The 17,662-nt window shown below is 37.5% G+C and overlaps 2 protein-coding genes across 2 annotated transcripts in view; one reads left to right on the forward strand and one right to left on the reverse strand.

The window, feature by feature from the left end:
• Window positions 1-17,662, forward strand: part of LOC124162228 (exonuclease mut-7 homolog) — a 120,643-nt gene that overhangs the window by 47,739 nt on the left and 55,242 nt on the right. The window lies entirely within an intron of this gene.
• The window catches only part of LOC124162261 (HMG box-containing protein 4), a 36,390-nt gene that overhangs the window by 15,647 nt on the left and 3,081 nt on the right, over window positions 1-17,662 (reverse strand). The window contains exons 2-6 of the mRNA XM_046538736.1: window positions 12,829-13,097; window positions 10,916-11,063; window positions 10,366-10,517; window positions 4,447-4,548; window positions 3,461-3,536 (exon numbers count right to left, since the gene is read on the reverse strand). Coding sequence (XP_046394692.1) covers window positions 3,461-3,536; window positions 4,447-4,548; window positions 10,366-10,517; window positions 10,916-11,063; window positions 12,829-13,097 — 747 coding nt within the window. The remainder of the gene's footprint in view (window positions 1-3,460; window positions 3,537-4,446; window positions 4,549-10,365; window positions 10,518-10,915; window positions 11,064-12,828; window positions 13,098-17,662) is intronic.

Here is a 17,662-nt window from a genome sequence, read left to right on the forward strand (position 1 = left end):
CAATCATTCCGAGTTACTGATGCCATCCGACCTCCCAAAAGTTATCCTCCTTCCATTCTATGTTACATAGATTGGTCATGGTCAATATACCTTTAAATGCAGTCAACTTCAATTGTGAACTTTCCACAATGAAATCAATTGCAATTTCAAATGGCTACAGCTTTAATACTTAAACTAAAATCCTTCAGAGAAAGTTGAAAACGCGAGCTATTTCACAGCTTTGCTCCCTTCCCCCATCACAGAGAATTCTAAAAATTGGTGCCGGTCATTTTTTGTGGGAGACCTTTCCAACAGGCTTGCAAACAAATTCCCCAAAAATAAATTCAATGTTTCTTTTTACAACCCTTGCACTCTCGGTGAAGTTCTGTGTCGTAACAAAGACAAAATAGAACCCATCCATCAATCCGGCATTTACAAAGTTAATTGTGAATCATGCCACTTGAGTTTCATTGGTCGAACAGGCAGAAGTTTTATTATGAGAATGAAAGAACATAGAAGGTGCAGGAAACTGGGATGAAACGTCACTTATCGCCAAGCATTTGGTACAGACTTTTCATTCTTGTCATTTTCAACCAGAATTTTCTCCACCCCTTCAGTAACGGCACAAGGCTTGATGTTTTAGAGCAGTTTGAAATAGTACAAATTTATACAAATATTCTTATTAGATATTAGATGTTCCCGTGGACATATATCCCGTTAAGACGGTCAAAAAAACATTTTGGTACCCTTCAGTTTCTCCTTTTCTGTCGATTTGAACGCATACCCATTACTAATTGAGAAGTCCTATTTTGGCCACAGTTTTTGTGTTTAACAGTGATCTCACAAAGAAGTTATAGTGTTGTGATGACTAAAAAAATGTGATTCAGTAATTTATTAGTTCCTGACAACCACATAAATAAGGATTATTGAGCAGGTATACTATGTTTCATTTATTTCCGTTTCTAGTTTCCGTTTTTTTAAATTGGTCTGAGACGAGGCACGCACTATTTTTCATATTTTCCCTTCTATTTTATATTTAAACTTTGTAGAAAGAGGACTGTTGTGTAGCTTTTTACAAACCTGTGTAATTATTGTTGACTTTCAAAAATTTCATGGACATTTACGCGGCGAGAACTGCACGGAAAAATGCTGGAGAAAAAAGAGAAAACCATAGTTGCTCGAAAAAGGAATTTGAATGCATATCTAGGGGGTTGTTTCAGATTACACGGAGATGAAAGGCAAAACTTGAGCTTATTAATTTTTTGAACATGAAATTTTTTTATTCCGACGAGAGAAGATGGCGAGCTAGTTCACGATCAATCTCTTTTTTTTTAGAGGAATGGCAACTGGTTGGACAAAACTGTTGATTTCCCTGATGTATTTCGCAACCTTCCAAGCACCTCGGGTTCGTATTTTCCTAGTATTTTAATGGTGACATGGGGTCCCCTGGGATATTGTTCTAGTAGTCTCATTTTTTAACAGGTACATCCGATATACAAAGGGGTAGGCCAAGTAAACAATTCACTGACGTTACCACGCGCTCCAAAATTAGGAAAACGAAGCTGCTTGGAGTCAAGTAATTTGCAGGAGTAGAAGAAGAGTTAATCTTTCAATTCTCAACAATTTTGAGATCTCTGTCTTGCGGATTTTTGATTGATCCGGTAAAATTTAAGAAGTTCTGCTTAGATACAGCGTAAAATTTTGTGAGACATTATGGATGGTTTTACATGCCACCCACGGAGCACAAAGTGCATAAATGGTGCAGATTTAATCGAGTCGGCTCTTCTTCCTATTGAAGAACTATCGGAGGAGGCCCAGGAATCTCGCAATAAAGATATTAGAAAATACCGCGAGCATTACGCGAGAAAAATATCTCGAATTCATGCGAATGAGGATATTTTCCGGTGACTGACTGACATCGAACCCTTTTATTAGCACATTAGGAACTGACTGAACAAATGTTGGGGCCTTAAAGATCTTTCGCAGGAGGAGTCTCAAAATTCTGCGAGCGAATGTGAAGAAAGGGACGGGTGGGATTGGGAAGAATCTGATGATGAATAATTATAATACATAATCCGTAACGTTATAAATCATTAACCATGCTTATATGAGAATAGAAGAGTCACTTAAATACTATTTTGACATTTATTTAAAAATTACTTTTAGTCCATACAGAAGAACCTCACGAAATCTGGAAATCGCACCTCTTTAACGTAAGTCAATGAACCCAACAACCCTCTTTTTAGCCTTTTTTGTTTATTGACTAATTTCAAAGATCATTAACTCATACTTCATAACTAATTATCATTTATTTTCATGTTTTATCATGATTTGCGTTCGTCTATGCAGTCAGCGTTACAATTAGCCATATAATAAGTTAAAGTTCCACGTATCGCCTAAAATAATATTTTTTCGCAAAAATAACTGCAGAAATGAAAGTAGCATGCCAAAAAACGTGTAGAGAGCAATTTTCAAAGACATCCAACGAAAATCTGATTTTGGTCGAACTTTTTCGCGATCCGGGCGCTCTCTCCGGCCGATGTAAACCGTCTTCCCTTCCTTCGATGCTTGGGGGACTGACAGAATTTGGAAGACAGGGAGCGGGAAGGAAAGGGGATAGGCGAGGTGACCTTGAAGAAAAAGACCCTCTCGCCTCTGGCTAGCTATTCTCGTGCCATCTTCCTGCTTTTTGAGAATTAAAACTGTCGATACGATTTCCTCCTATGCCGTGAGCCCTCTAGAATATACTTACTCTATGCTGCCACTGTGTAGTATTCGAACACAGGGCCTGATGCTAACTAAATCATCTCATCACTTGGAAATTAATTTTGTATAGCAATTTGATTTCTTGAAGTAAAATTCTTGGTCGACAATCACTAATTCATGCTGTAAAAATACATGGCATTACCAGAATGCCGTCTCAGGAGGAAAAAATATGCCTCACAAACAATTCACACATTATATATTTATAGCCTTCTTGGAGTGTTTTTTTGTGAGATTTCAGTGCTCTGTAGTTCTTTTACTTTAACTTTAATGCATAAGGTGTGGAGAAGCATTAATATGCGATCACATGTTACTTGCCTTCACGAGAGCTACATGTATAATATTTTTGAGAGTTGCAAATGGCACGATTGCAATGCACTCTCACAAATTGCATCCCCATTTGACTGCCTCTCATGCAACCTTGTGCAATGTGAATTAATTATATGGTTTCTGTAATCTCACAGTGATTAGGCACATCTGCATACCATACTGCATTGCAAACCCAAATCTCATTGCCACACAACGAGCGGCACCATGGCTGTGCTGTTTTTTTGGAAAAGAGACACTCCATCATTCTTTTCTTTATAGACTCCTTGGCCTTTTGCTTGCTACTCCATATCAATGTTACTTCCACAATGAATTAATAATTTGCATGAAAGCATTTGCCATTCAACGTAGGACGGAACTTAAATACATTCTGATAAAATATATTGCTTACCCATGTCAGGATTGACACGAAGTATTTCCTGTCGAACTTCTTTCGCCCATAACATGTATGCAGTGAAACGGGTTTTCTGAAAAACAATAAAAACAAATTTTGCTATAAAAATCCAAAATACAACTAAATGCAACATTTTTTACCAAAAAACAATTCGACTGTTTATAAGGAACAATTTTGAAATAAACTTGGCATAGATAGAAAAAAACAACCAACCACATTGATTTGACAAGGCTCTAACTCATTTATAGTTGATAGCAACTTAACGTAGGACAATTCCTCTTTGAAGTATGATTTAAAAAACTCTTTCTGCATAGAAGAGGACAACGAAAGGGAGGGTAATTTTAAAAATAAATGTAAGCAAATTTTACTCCATTACCATAAATGAAACAAAAGAAAGATATTAAAATAATTTTTTTTAAACCCTTTTCCTGCCAGCCCATTTCGGGTGGGATCTAAGCATCCTGGTAGAGCACCTGGCCGGCAACCAGGAGGTTCTGGGTTCGAGTCCCAGTCAGGCCGCATTTTTACCCTCTGATTTCTGGCTTTTTTCCATCTACCATACCACTGTTGTCCTCGTCCTTTTTCCATTATATGTTCCTATCCCTTTATTTTCTTACCTGTGAACTTACTCGTATATTGTACATAGATACCTTATATAACCATAGATAAATTATGGGGATTTACTTAAATTACAGCTGTTGAAAAGCCCACAATCACATAAAAGTCAAATAAGTAGGGTCGATAAATCGGCCCCAGGCAGTTTTCGCTCAACCAGCGAGGGCCGATATATCGGCCCCAGAGGCAGTAAAAGGGTTTAACTAACATGGTTGCAGTGAGAATCCGGTCAAATGGAATGCAGTGACCCAACAGAATAGGAGCAACAGGCACAGTCATCTAAATCTTGTGATATTTGGTTAAATGGAAAAACCATTACGTATTATTTTTTTAAACATAATGTAAAAGATAATGTAGGCTATACTTACTCCTTTATCTTTCCTTTGAGCTTTCATGCGCCCAACAATTTTCCCATCTCTCACAATAAGCTTCTTTTTAGAAGACTTTTCTAACATATAGAGTGAGGTAGCCTGCAATGTAATATAAAAATATTAGATAAAATGTTATTAATGCATTTATAATACATACACCTTCAAAAATTAGAATGTTACATGTTAAAAATTGAAAATTGTCCAGGACAAACCCAAAAAGAATAATATTTCAAAGAGACCAAAGTTAACAGAAGAAAAGCCATGAGATTTAATAATTAAACATCTTTTTGAGCACTATCTGCTTATTGGAGAAAGTAGCCATTGGTTTGTTGCTAAATCATTCAAAAGGTCTTTCATAGCACTCAATAGACTTTCCAACCATGGAGGCCTGCTCCTAAGCTAAGCACTCACCCCTCTGCACCCAATGGTGATACCCTTAACCTGGATCCGCCCAAAATATTTTTTTTGAGGTTAATAATTGATATTCTAGGGGAATGCTAAGGGTATCAATTTTATGACATTCTGAAAATATTACATTGATCAGTTGTGTAGTTTCCGAGATACATGCTGTGACATAAATGTCACATTGGGCGGATCTGCTGCCTTTTGGTGCAAGGTAATATTTCCAGAGATAAAGCAAATATTTTTCGCATTTGTGCTACAAAGTTCATTTGTATGATAAAAACACCAAAAAACATTTATTTTGCACATATTATTACTTATGTACAATATTTTCAAGCTATTGTTTACATTTAAGTAAATTATTGAAAATTTAGCAATAGTTTTTGTTCCATTGCCCGCAATTCATAAATTTTTCGATGTAAAGTGTGATGTATTAAAGTGCATAAATTTTCAATGTTATTTCACAAATGTGGGGTGGATTTAAAATTATAATGTTCATACTATAAACTTGTCAAACACACACCAAGAAAAATTTATTTAAAGTTTTTGTCAGGACTGTTATGAAATTACAGAACCTTGAATTGACACAATCAATGAAATGTTGAAGATACATTTAAATAATATTTTTACATGTCGAATAAGTACAGTGGAAGCACAGTTTTGCGAGTACGACATTTTACGAGAATCGCATTTTTGCGAGTGATAGTCTTTATACCGCCAAATGGCCTGTGTTTTACATGTAAAATAAATCGGATTTAGCGAGGTCAAAAAGTTCCTTCCACTGTGTACGCTCGGTTTTACGACAGATATTTCTCGAGGGCGATGCACCGCTGAGCAAGCATTAACTATTATGTTTTGTATTATCTGTTTATTAAACTAAAAATACAAGATGTGTGTCAGATCTACTACACCTAAAGCCAGTTATGTCCAAGCATTTTAGTGATTTACGGCCTAGAGTACGCTCTGTGTGCTCCCATTTTACGGTCTTCTTTTGTTACGCCCAGCTATCAATTAGACAGGAATGGGAGAAAGATGACAGCGGGAGAGGGAGTTAGTTCCCCCATCTTCTTTGGCTGGCTTTGTCTCAATAATATTACTATAGGCTTTGTCTTAAGCGCGGGAACTTGCATTGTAGTGAAACCCCCTCCATCTTTTCCCATGTCAGGTAATGAAGTTGAAAGCGCATTGTCGTAGTTAGATCGGCACCCTTACATTGACTCATTGGCTTCTGACTCATGGAAAGCTAGAGCAACATTACCTGTCGCTGCATGCTATCCGGCGATGTATATTTCGATGTTTCATTTTAGCATAGGAATGTAGTGTAGTCGATCTAGACATTGACAGCTATTGCCACGTAGGAAAATCACTATTATTACCAAGATGGTAAAATAACAATCAACCGTAGGTTAGCGAGCGAGGTGGCGACCAATCATAGTGAATCTTCACTATCTTTTTTTTTAATCTCTCCAGAATTCATCATAATTCAAAGTTTCACATCATATCAGCAGAACTGTGATGCATTTCTGCGCAATCCCTAAAATTTGTTTAAACAAATGGCTTAATTTAGATGCGGGATACCCTCAAGGGCAATGTACTCTACGAGCACAATTATAAAATGCTATTTACTACACCAGATCCTTAGAATCTCTTGGCAATGATTGAAAGCTCCTATATATAGACTCCTACGTCAAAAAAATATTCCTCTCCTAATTTTACAACACGGCATATGCTTCTTTGCTAACCCGTTCCCATATGGTGCTTTCATCGTAGGTATGTAAACTACCCAGGGTTACTTTTTTCAGAGGAACTGAAGATTTTGTACATTAAGTAACATATTCATATCATCACAATTGCTATCCATAAAACCCTAAGACAACAGTCCAGCCGGCGAGAGTTGCTCGATGCACAGATAGTGGTCCGATATTAGCCCAAAACGAGGAGCGGAGAACCCTGCGCCAGCACGGTTTGCAGCCAACCACTGCCCCCAAAATGCATCTCACACCCCTGCATAGTCATTCAACATTGTCACATGCATGTGGAGCTAAGAAACAAGCCTGACACACCAAAACAAGCCCTTTCTTCGAATCCCCAAAACAAGGGATTGTTCCTTTGGGTCGTCGTCCCTTACGGCTCCTTTCTTCACAGAAGGATTTTATTTACATGTAACGTGGGCGTCTCCCTTTCTTACCTGGCAACCTTACACCCTACCCCGAACAATTATCTGCGGCCAGACTGTATAGAGGAGTGAACTCAATGCCCCCGATCCTTTGAGACGATCCAAGGGAGAGGGCTGATGGGGCCTCAGCCTTCAGCAGAAGAGAGCGATTTTCTACCACTTCTACCATCCCCTCAACTGCATGCGCCCAATCATACGGCAAGGGAGAGTTGGGATGTGCGTGGATGGGCGGAGTGTACTCAGTCTCAGGGGCGTATTAGTGTTAGGTGGTTTGCGTGAGTGCATCATATCGGGCAAACGTAAATATTTGGGCATTAAAATTATAGATGAGTGCGAAAGTAGCTGGACATTAAAGACTGATATCCGGAGGTGGTTTGGTATCTCGCCATTTACGTAGATCATAATATTAGAGAAAGATACAATCCGTGCAGTAGTGAACGAACTAGGAACACCTAGCAGCCAAAAATATTTGCAGCAAGGGGAACATCCGTAAATGGAATCTGCACTATTCAAGTGGTTTTGTCAACAAAGGTCTGCAGGACTGCCCATAAACGGTGTGATGTTAAAGACGAAAGCTGACTACATTTCCAATGGGGAAAAGATGTCTTTGCGAGATATATCTTCGATCGCCGAATCACGCCGTATTTCAGTAAATCTTTCAGCCAATTTTCTCAACTGACTGATTTACTGGTTAAACATTCAAAAACTCGACAGAACTGATATTGTCGTCATGATTTATTTGCTAAATTATCCAAAAACTTCCACCGCATAGCAAACACATTCAATACGACTAGTTACACTGTTGCAGTTTTTACAGCTTTCTTCGGCGATCAAAAAATACAAGAATGGGAATAAAATCACCGAAACTGGGGGAATTATTATTTTATAACAATTAAATCCCCCATTTCCTTCTTAAAATATGTTGATACTCAATTATATTGTGCCTGATAATGAATTTCTACCAGTTCAACTTCATTAAATACCGCAGAAACAAAAGAAAAACTGTAAATACGATCGATTATGAGACTTGGGTGGGTTTATTCAACTCCTTCGGATACAATGAGCGCTTGATTTTGCAAGTAATTTCCGAGGGATTATTAAAACTCGTAAAACCGGGCATCTACTGTAAAACAGTTGAAAATACTTTTCCGCAATTTTGGAAAATACATTGAATAAACACATATTTGAAGAATATTCTCACAACACTTTAGAGTGTAATATGGTATAAAATCGAATGAAATGTGAATCAATTTGTTTCAAATTAACGAAAGATTGATTTAGAGTTGACTGCTGGCATATACGTACCATTTTGAGTGGGAAGCAGAAAAGCAGTACATATTTGTCCACATTACATGTATCGCATGCAGTGCAGCTGATGGAAGCACAATAGTCTCCAGCGCTGCAACGCCATATTTTATTTAGTATTACAGGGACTAAATGATCATTAGCATCGTACTGTATTTCATTGTCTGTCTCTGTTGAAAATGAAGTGGTGCGGCGGCTATACATGGCTTCGCATCGACATATGGCCAGTTATGTTTGCACTACTACACGCCTGAACTCTAATTGTGACATACAAGGACCAGATTTCCGCTTGCGAATAGATTACGAACAGCTACATCCACAAGCCAAGAAAAAATATTCCACCACCACCACTAAAGCGGATTGACTTCCGTTGATTGAATTGCATGCAAGGATGGATACCGAAATATACAATCATACTCCTGTCAAAAGAGAGTTCTCTCAGTGGGAAAAATTCCCCTGAAACGTTCTTTCAATTTAGTGATCTACGGGCGTATCTCCCACAGTTTGTCTTTCATGTCGGGTATCGTATTGTCTGCACAGTGAAGGCATTTACTTATCACAAGGAAACTATTCTTTTGCTTGGTTACAATTGAGTTGTGAACATCCCCAGAATCTTCCCAAGAGCATCGCTTGGATGGAACCCTACTACAACCCCTCAAACAGTAAAATTCCTATGAAAATTTTCATCTCCTCTATACTGATACTAGGTGATGAAAAAACAATAAACGCAGTATAATCATCTGATTCTGTCATGAGAAAAAAAAGAATGTCATCTGAAAAAACCATTTCAAAAATTTCTACAGATGATTTTTCCCTCAATTCAGGAAGATCTGTTTCTGGGAATAACCAATATCTTACGAAAAGACCTTCCCGTCGCCAATTGGCTGCTTCTCTTTTTACTTTTTTTCTGTTGGAGAAGTGATGTAAGCTTCGTTGCCTTCGAATCCTTTCCCTTATGTGTAACTGGTACTAAAATTCTTCCGGACTTCTCCTGAAATTCATCAGCATTATCATCATCAAGCCGCAAAACAAGCTCCACTCTTGCCATAAGTTGTCTTCCTGATCAATTTTTAACAAGTCCACCAGCCTGGTCATCTGCAATGTCCTCATCAGTGACAACTGCTGCTTCTGGTGGCTCAAGGTATATTGATTACAGTTCGTTTCTTCATTTTCCAGGAGCTCTTTGGCTTCACGCAGTGTAATATCTCTGAGCTATCGATATCACTAATATTAAAAATTTTGATTCAAACGTAATTACCGGAATAAAAGTTGATAAATGCAAATTTATCAATTAATTGATAAGTAATAAATCATTTGGAAAGAACACGAAGGAAAAACGTTGAAATTACAATAAATTCTAACTAGAGCATAACATTCGCAACTTTGAAGATTTGCATAGGGATCCGCCCAATGTGACATTTATGTCACAGTACCATTTATCAGGGAATATTACAGAAATGGAAAGCAATATGCAATGTTAATGTATTATTAATAATTTTGTGTCATTATGTTGATATATACCAAAAATTGTCGCTGTAGCGCATATAGTTGATGAAAAAAAAATATATTTACACAAAGCGAATGTCCATTTTTAGTGCCCAGGGCAGTCACCTTAGTACCAGGAGTACTTCTACGATAGTTCTTCACTCTCACTTGACAATTCTTACCCTGAATTGAAGCACTTAGCTTCCTCTTCCTAATAAAGTATAAAACACAACAATGTACCGTGCCGGAGAGATGGAAGAGCCATTACAGTGGAGCGATACAGGGTGTGACATTTTTGTTACAATGGGCAGATCCAGGTTAAGATGGCACTAAGGATGAACCCATGGCAAGCAGGTAGATTCAAGAGGCTATTATTGCCAAAATGTTTTGGAGAAAAAGTCTTTCGTGTAATTTCTCCAAATGACCCCCTCCCAAAATTTGCCCCTCTCCAAATGGCCCCCTCAACATTTTTTATGGCTATGGCCTTGCCAGTGTTGTCAGAACAAAAAGTAAAATCTAGAAATGCTAACAATACTCTATCGCGATACCTGTGATACAGTGGTGTCATTTTCCTTGCTCCTCATGTGTTGATTGCTTCCCATACCATCATGGCCTGATGCCTCCTCCTCCTCTTCTTCTTCCTCCCCCTCCTCTTCAATGCCTTCATCTTCCATCTCTCCCTCTTCCTCTTCACTTCCGCCTGCATATATTCAAGCAACACATTTTTCATTTTAATATTTTCAAACTTTAATTTCATTTATAGAAAATATCCTCCTTGTTTGAAGAGAAATATTACCAGCACTATTCTTGGAATTAACACTTTAGCAGCCAAACCGTATCAGTAAATATGTATGAAAATTTGAAAATCATAATATATTAATTGTTAAAGAGATTGAGCATTATTGTCATTTGAGACTGACTTGGTTACAAAAACAATAACACCAAAAGATAATACAAAAGCAGCATAGTGACAATTTCTGTTTGCCCGTGTACATTATAAGAAAGAAAAAATAACTCAAATCATTCCTTAAACTAAAACACTTAATTGACTCAATCTCATGCATTAGTTTCTCATTAATATGAACAAAAATTGAAAACCTGAGGAATCTGAGCTGAAGTCTTCAGCAGTGGCACCCTCATGAGGATACATGCCGGCCTCGGAGCCAGACTCCATGCTGCTTTCGGAGTCATTCTTCACACCATAATTACCCTCTTCTTCTGCTTCTTCCTCCTCCTCATCATCATCCTATAATAAATGTATAAAATAAAAATGGGATCTGACAATAAGACAACAGAAAACATTGAATGTTGTAAGGAAGATATAGAAATAAGAAACAGCTGTATCTTTTGCACCAAGAAACAATTTTAGGTATATCAAATGATGGCAGTCCCTACACATACAAGATGATCCACTGAACTTTGTATCACCTTCATCTATCTATATATAAATATGATAATCAATTGCTGCTATACACAATATGTGTTCCGCTGAACGAAGTCATTTGAAAACAACTGCCATATTTTTGAATGTTGCCCAAGAAGTGTTTAAAATCATTTCCCATCCAAGAAACTAATAGCGTAATGGATCAGGTGGTCCCACCAACTGTGGAAATTTCACTTTTCCATCAGCACAAAATGATCCAGTAGATTCACCATTGTATTATAACATCTTACAATAGTGATTTTCATTTCCCCAATTTTTAGTGACTTTTTGGCACAATAATCTACTTCTGGATCATAAATCAGAGCTACTCATTCACAAGAGCACAGTATCTGCAGAATCGCTCCGTTTCATTTAGTTGTGGTTACTCTTGTTCTGCTTGATGTGCATGAACTCGTTGCATTCTCAGCCTATCTGCTTCGTTTTCAGTGTAGAAAAGTTGTTTAGTCGTTAAGTCATTAAAGTATAATTTTAAATTTTTAAATGCAATTCTGTAATACCAATATGACTATTATTATTACCTGTCCTTACCTGGTTTTCAGCATGGTTGGCAAATAAAGTAGCTTGTCACACAATTCATTGAATTTGAAGACCTAAGTTACGTCGTAACCTCCTTGGCATTGTAAATAATCAAAGAAAATAGAGGAATACATAATTCTCTAAAACCACACTCAGTGGGAATCCCGAGAATTATTCCTTCACACTATACACCAGGAAAAACTAAAATTCTACAAATAAAAGAAAGTTCTTGTGCACTTAGTGGTAAATAGTTTTGCTATGCCAAACTACATAAAAGAATGACCGTCTTAACATGAACAATAAATGATTAGTAACGAAATTAGCCAAAAGTAAGTGAAGAAAGTTTTTGCACTCTAAATTTGTGAACAAATTCATAATGACAAATGAACTATTTAACAACAATCTATATCAAAGGATTTATTTTGTGAATGAAGTAGGAAACAGATGTCGAACTACATCCATGATACTGACTGTCATCAAGGGGACAGTTAGCCAAAAACACTAAAATTTCAGCATTTCTAAGAATTTTTTATCAAATTCACCTTTTATCTCGTGAAAGATGAAAATCAATTACAAAAATAAGTTTTAAAATCGAGTATTTATTTTTCTTTCCAATGGCATATGTTCCCTCTCTATGAAACAATTATAGCTAATTTAAATATGTAAAAAAGGTCTGCAGGCATTAATAATAATGACATGTATTTCTTAAGGTAATGATTGAAGGCCTATGGGACATGCCGAAAAATATTCTCACCGCTTAAACCTTCCCTGGACTTCCACAAATATTTTAAACACCAAAATAAGCAGAATTGGCCCAGGAGTTCTTGAGTTGAAGCGAGACTAACAAATAGCAATGTATTTTTATATAGGTAAATAGAAGATATATATAGATTACATAAATATTTGGTTAGGGTTGAAGATGAGCTACAAATCACGTATGTACCACAGCACTTGAAAATGCAGTTATTTCAGGTAGACGATAGCCTGTATGTCACAAGTTGATGTTGAAATATATGCTCTTTGATACTGTGACACTTCATAACCAGCTCACCTCAGACTGACTAGCTGGCAGAGGACTTGCTTCATGCGTTATTCTTGCTCGAGCTTGCCCACGAGCTTGTGAATTGTCAATGGATGAAACAGCAGCAGGAGCATGGTGGGTGGTTTGTACTCTAGGTTTGGGAACTGGGACCTCCTTCTCAACTCTCCTCCTGTAGCGAGGATCAATCTCATCAGGAGATTCAAAATCCGTTAGCTTGGAAGACTTCTTTCTGACACGACCAGAACGCGACACCCCAGTTACTTCTAGGTGATCAGATGCTGTGGAGTAGAAAACAATCATAAATCATGTAGAAATTTGCCAAAAACTCTTCATTAGATATTTTATTTTAAAAATTTTCTTAAAACCTTTAGTGCATGGCCAGTAAAGTTCAAGGCCTAATTGGTGAAAATAACAATTCACATTTTCAAAAACTGTTTACCATACAACATTAGCTCCTTAACCCTAAGTGTGTGCCAACATTTTTACACGCTTTGCATGATGACAGCGGCATAAACCCAAAATCTTTATTAGTACCTGGATATCTTGCACTTGAGGACTTTCCCTCACCATAAGGATCGCTAAGGGGCTTAACTCTACCAGACCAGCCCTATTGGTAGGGGGTGCCTCCTGCACAGACGGTACCTTCTGCACTGGGTAGCAGATAAAATCGTGAACTCCCACAGCCAAAGGGTTAAATGCAAATACAGTTGAGGACCTCAAATCCGAAATCCAGAAACCCGGAAAACCACAAATCCGGAACGTTTGAAAATTCCTCTGTGTAGTGTTTTGACTTGCCACCTCGTGGCACCACTCTCCGAGCCTTGTGCTGGGATGAGTAGGAAGTTAGCACACCCTAAGAACATACGCTAACGACTTATGCATGGACATGTACGGATCTCAAATATTGAGCACAAGAGCCTCAATGCATTTATAAATTAATTAATTAACAAAATATAGAGGCTGAAGACCAGAATCCAGAAAACCTTTGGTCTCAAGCTTTCTGGATTAGAGGTCCTCAACTGTATATTTAATGCAGAGGTGTTGTCTCACCAACCCAAAAAACCTAAAACCACATTCAGCAGCAGATGGAATAGATAGGGCAACTATGGTATCCAACAAGCAAGGCTTTCACAATACATAGGAATGATCCAGCAGTTCACAGTGAACATCTATCAATATTCCCACTGGAAAGACATTCAATGGGTAGTGATTGAATTTTGTAATTTAAGGTTACTGATTAATTCTTCAATCCAGGGGTGTTTTCATGACTTTTTTAAACATAATATTCTAACCTGCAAACTGAAGTGATCATGGAAGAATTATTTTCCATAATTCCTTCAATTTTCCACCGATTCACATTTTAAAAGATTCATCATATATCACTAATCACATTGTTACTGCCACTTTTTTCGTCTTTCCCTAATCTGGCACTCATTAATCAAGTTTCCGATCACTGCATGCAATACTTTTAGTTCTGTTAGGTTGCATTATCCCTATGTTTCATCTTATGTAACATATTGAAGGAGAAAAGATCTCTAATGTGATGAGTGCAGCTAAAAGTCATGTGAGGCACAACTAACACCCACCATGCATAAAGCCTTTTCATACAACATATCTAAGGCAAAATAAAATTCACGAGGACTCTCCATATTCCACTAGTATTAATAATATCATACACTACTGTACACCTCAAATTATAGAACATATACTTCATCTTATACAGGGTGTTTCAGGAGGAATCTGCGACATTTCAAGAGGTGGTAGGGGAGACAATTTTAAGCATTTTTTGTCCTTAATCATGAGGTCACTGCTCCATAATTACTGAGCTTGGTAAAGCAAACATTTTTTTGTATGCACTTTACAGTTTATATGAAAATGGCTTTTCTTGGTATCCATCCTTTTCCACATTTTATTTAAAACTCCGGATCCTTAAGGACATTAAATAATTAAGGTTGGACGAAAATGTGTAATTATAATTGTCTGAAACAATCTTTGAGCTAAATTTAACTAGAGATTTGAGTGAGTGTTGCAGATTCCTCCTGAAATATCCTGTAGGTGACGCTTAATACATGTTTTTGACAAAGATCATCGAGGAAAGCTTGAAAACCATATTTGAACTCGGTTGCTCATTTAATCATGGAGGGTATTGAGTATTATGAATCACCATCAACATTTATGATCCTTGAACATAAACGGGCATAAAACATTCATTTGCAAAGAATTTCACATCCAGCAATTGCTCAATTTTTCCAGTCCCAACAAAATACACACCTCAATAGACTCAAAACAACTTCCTCAAACTGATATCAGACTGGATGGATTGCAATTTTGTACAGTAATAACAAATGAGAAAACATGAGGAAAATCTATGGCAATCATTTAGCCATCAATGACCAATGCTACAAAATTTTCAGAACGCAAATGTCTATCTTTATAAATAACTTCATTGAAACACACTTTACCAGGTATAATTAATTGAAAAACTGACCTAGATTTTCATGCTTGAGCATCTTCACAGGGTGAGGAATTGATATACTGTACTCCCATGGAAAGAACCACATCCAAAGTGGTGAGGGGGGGGAATGGAGAAAGTTAAAAGATAGGAGAGACAGAGAAGGAAAGAAGCATTCATTAACAACCCATGACTCAGTTTTGGCCAATCTTCTGAGAATTGAAACTTGTCCTTGAGAATTTGAAAATTCCTGACTGTGCTCGACCTTCAGATGCCAGTAGACCCAGATGTGAAGTGTAATTCCATTGGAAGGAATATGTGCCTATGATCGCATTTACATCTAGCATTATATAATCACAGAGTTAGGAATGGAGCATTTGCCACTAAAATAAACTAAGCAATTGATGTCTTGAACATGTTAAGTGTGACTTACTGAAAGAAAATAATTGAAAACTTACCTTTAAGACATAAAATTATATCAGCTGAACATTATCATAGTACAATAGGTTATGCTTGATTGAAGAGGTCTTATTTATTTAACTTTTCCAAACAACATACATTTGATGGATGACAGAATCCAGTACTGGCCAAAGTAAAAATTGCGGAGTGATTGTTCAATCAACAGCTATTTCATATGGCCACACATTACCACTACAGCCAAAGAAATTAAATTGACCTATTTGAAGAATTTGTTCTATAATAACACATTTCCATGTTAGATCTAAGGTGTCCACAGTGTTTCTCCATGTGAGTCTCAGCTTTCGGGAATACCTCCACATTGAGTAGTCCATAGGTGATGACAGTTTCTCCAGTCATCTGCTGGCGTCTTCAGGTCAGAAGTAGCTATGCATAAAATTTGGTCGTCTTAACCCTTTTACTGCTACCGGTTGAGTTGAGCCCTCGCTGGTTGAGCGAAAACTGCCAGGGGCCGATTTATCGGACCGACTTATTTCACTTTTTTTTTTTCGTGATTGTGGCCTTTTCAACGGCTGTAATTTAAGTAAACCCTGATAATATATCTGTAGTTATAAGATATGAATATATCTTAAGAATTGGGAAAAAATCTAGATGTATTAAATAAAGTAAAGTAGCTGAAAAATTTTAAAATCTGAAATTTTGCAGTTTATGGAAAATAGCCTTGGCAGTCTTCGCACATCCCACCCAAAATGGGCTGGTAGTAAAAGGGTTAAATAGGTACTATGGGGATTGGCGGACGTTCTGATTGGTTGGTTCTCAAGTGGGATATAATTGGTCATTGATTTTGAAGACCCTTTTCCATGTGTTGGCTAATGTGTAGCCGTCTTCTCTGCGAAACAAGCGACCTTCTGCCTAAGCCAAAGGACAAGATCTCACACTTACTATACGTGGGAGTGTATCAACTGCAATGATCCTATGGTAAATATTAAAAACGACAGACTGGACAATCAATTTAAACCAGGATAAGGGAACATGAACGTGCGACAGAGAAGCAGTTCTGGCTTTCTGCTGTCTTAGAGCACTTGTGGCCGGAACCTGGCCACACAGTGGATTTTGATAAGCCTAAAGTCCTGTGTAATGAAAGCTGTTACTATCCTAGGCTAATTCGAAACGCTGTAGAGGTAACGAAGCATCTAGAGAACTGTGACAGAGAAGACGGCCCTGACCCTATCCCCCAAACTTACTTATATTGATGAGTAGACAAAATTAATACAATTTTTGCTCACATTGGACACTATTTCTAAGTCAAATCAGAAAGAAATATTTCCTTTTATTAGCATGCTTAGCCATACTATTCCTCTTTGAACATGATTCACATGACCTCTCAGATTTCACTTTCGATGCTGACCTGGGAACACACCCAACCAAAATGATTCAGGAGTGTGTTAACTAAATGATTTTATTGAAAGGTTCTTTTAAGGAGGCTCTATGGCATAGTAGAAACCCCCATATCCACTGAATCTCTGGGCGGAATAGATTGATTGGTGAGCTAATTGTTATTTACTTCGCAAGCTTGAGTGATGTATAAACTTCTAAGTCCAAGGAGGTGCTACATGCTTATTATTGCTCATCAAGAAATCCTCAACGTTCATGATTAAAAAAAATATGTTACCTTTGAAGAGATAATTGCTTTCCACTAAAAGTTATGAAAACGTATGAACATGTACGGACTGAAATTCACTCACAATTTTTGAGTTAAAGAGGAATGCACTGGAATCAACATTCCTGCTGGCAGGGGCGCAGCCAGGAATTAAGGCTAGGGGGGGTTTATAGACGCAACAAACACTGGGGGGGCCTGAGGGTACCCTGGAATACCCGCCAGGGTAAGCGAGAGAGGACCCTCTCCTAGAAAAATTTTCAGATAAATGGCTCAAAATGGTGAGTTTTACACCTTTCAGAGGGATGTCTTATTGA

Source organism: Ischnura elegans, chromosome 1, assembly GCF_921293095.1.
Source record: "Ischnura elegans chromosome 1, ioIscEleg1.1, whole genome shotgun sequence".
Lineage (NCBI taxonomy): Eukaryota > Metazoa > Arthropoda > Insecta > Odonata > Coenagrionidae > Ischnura > Ischnura elegans.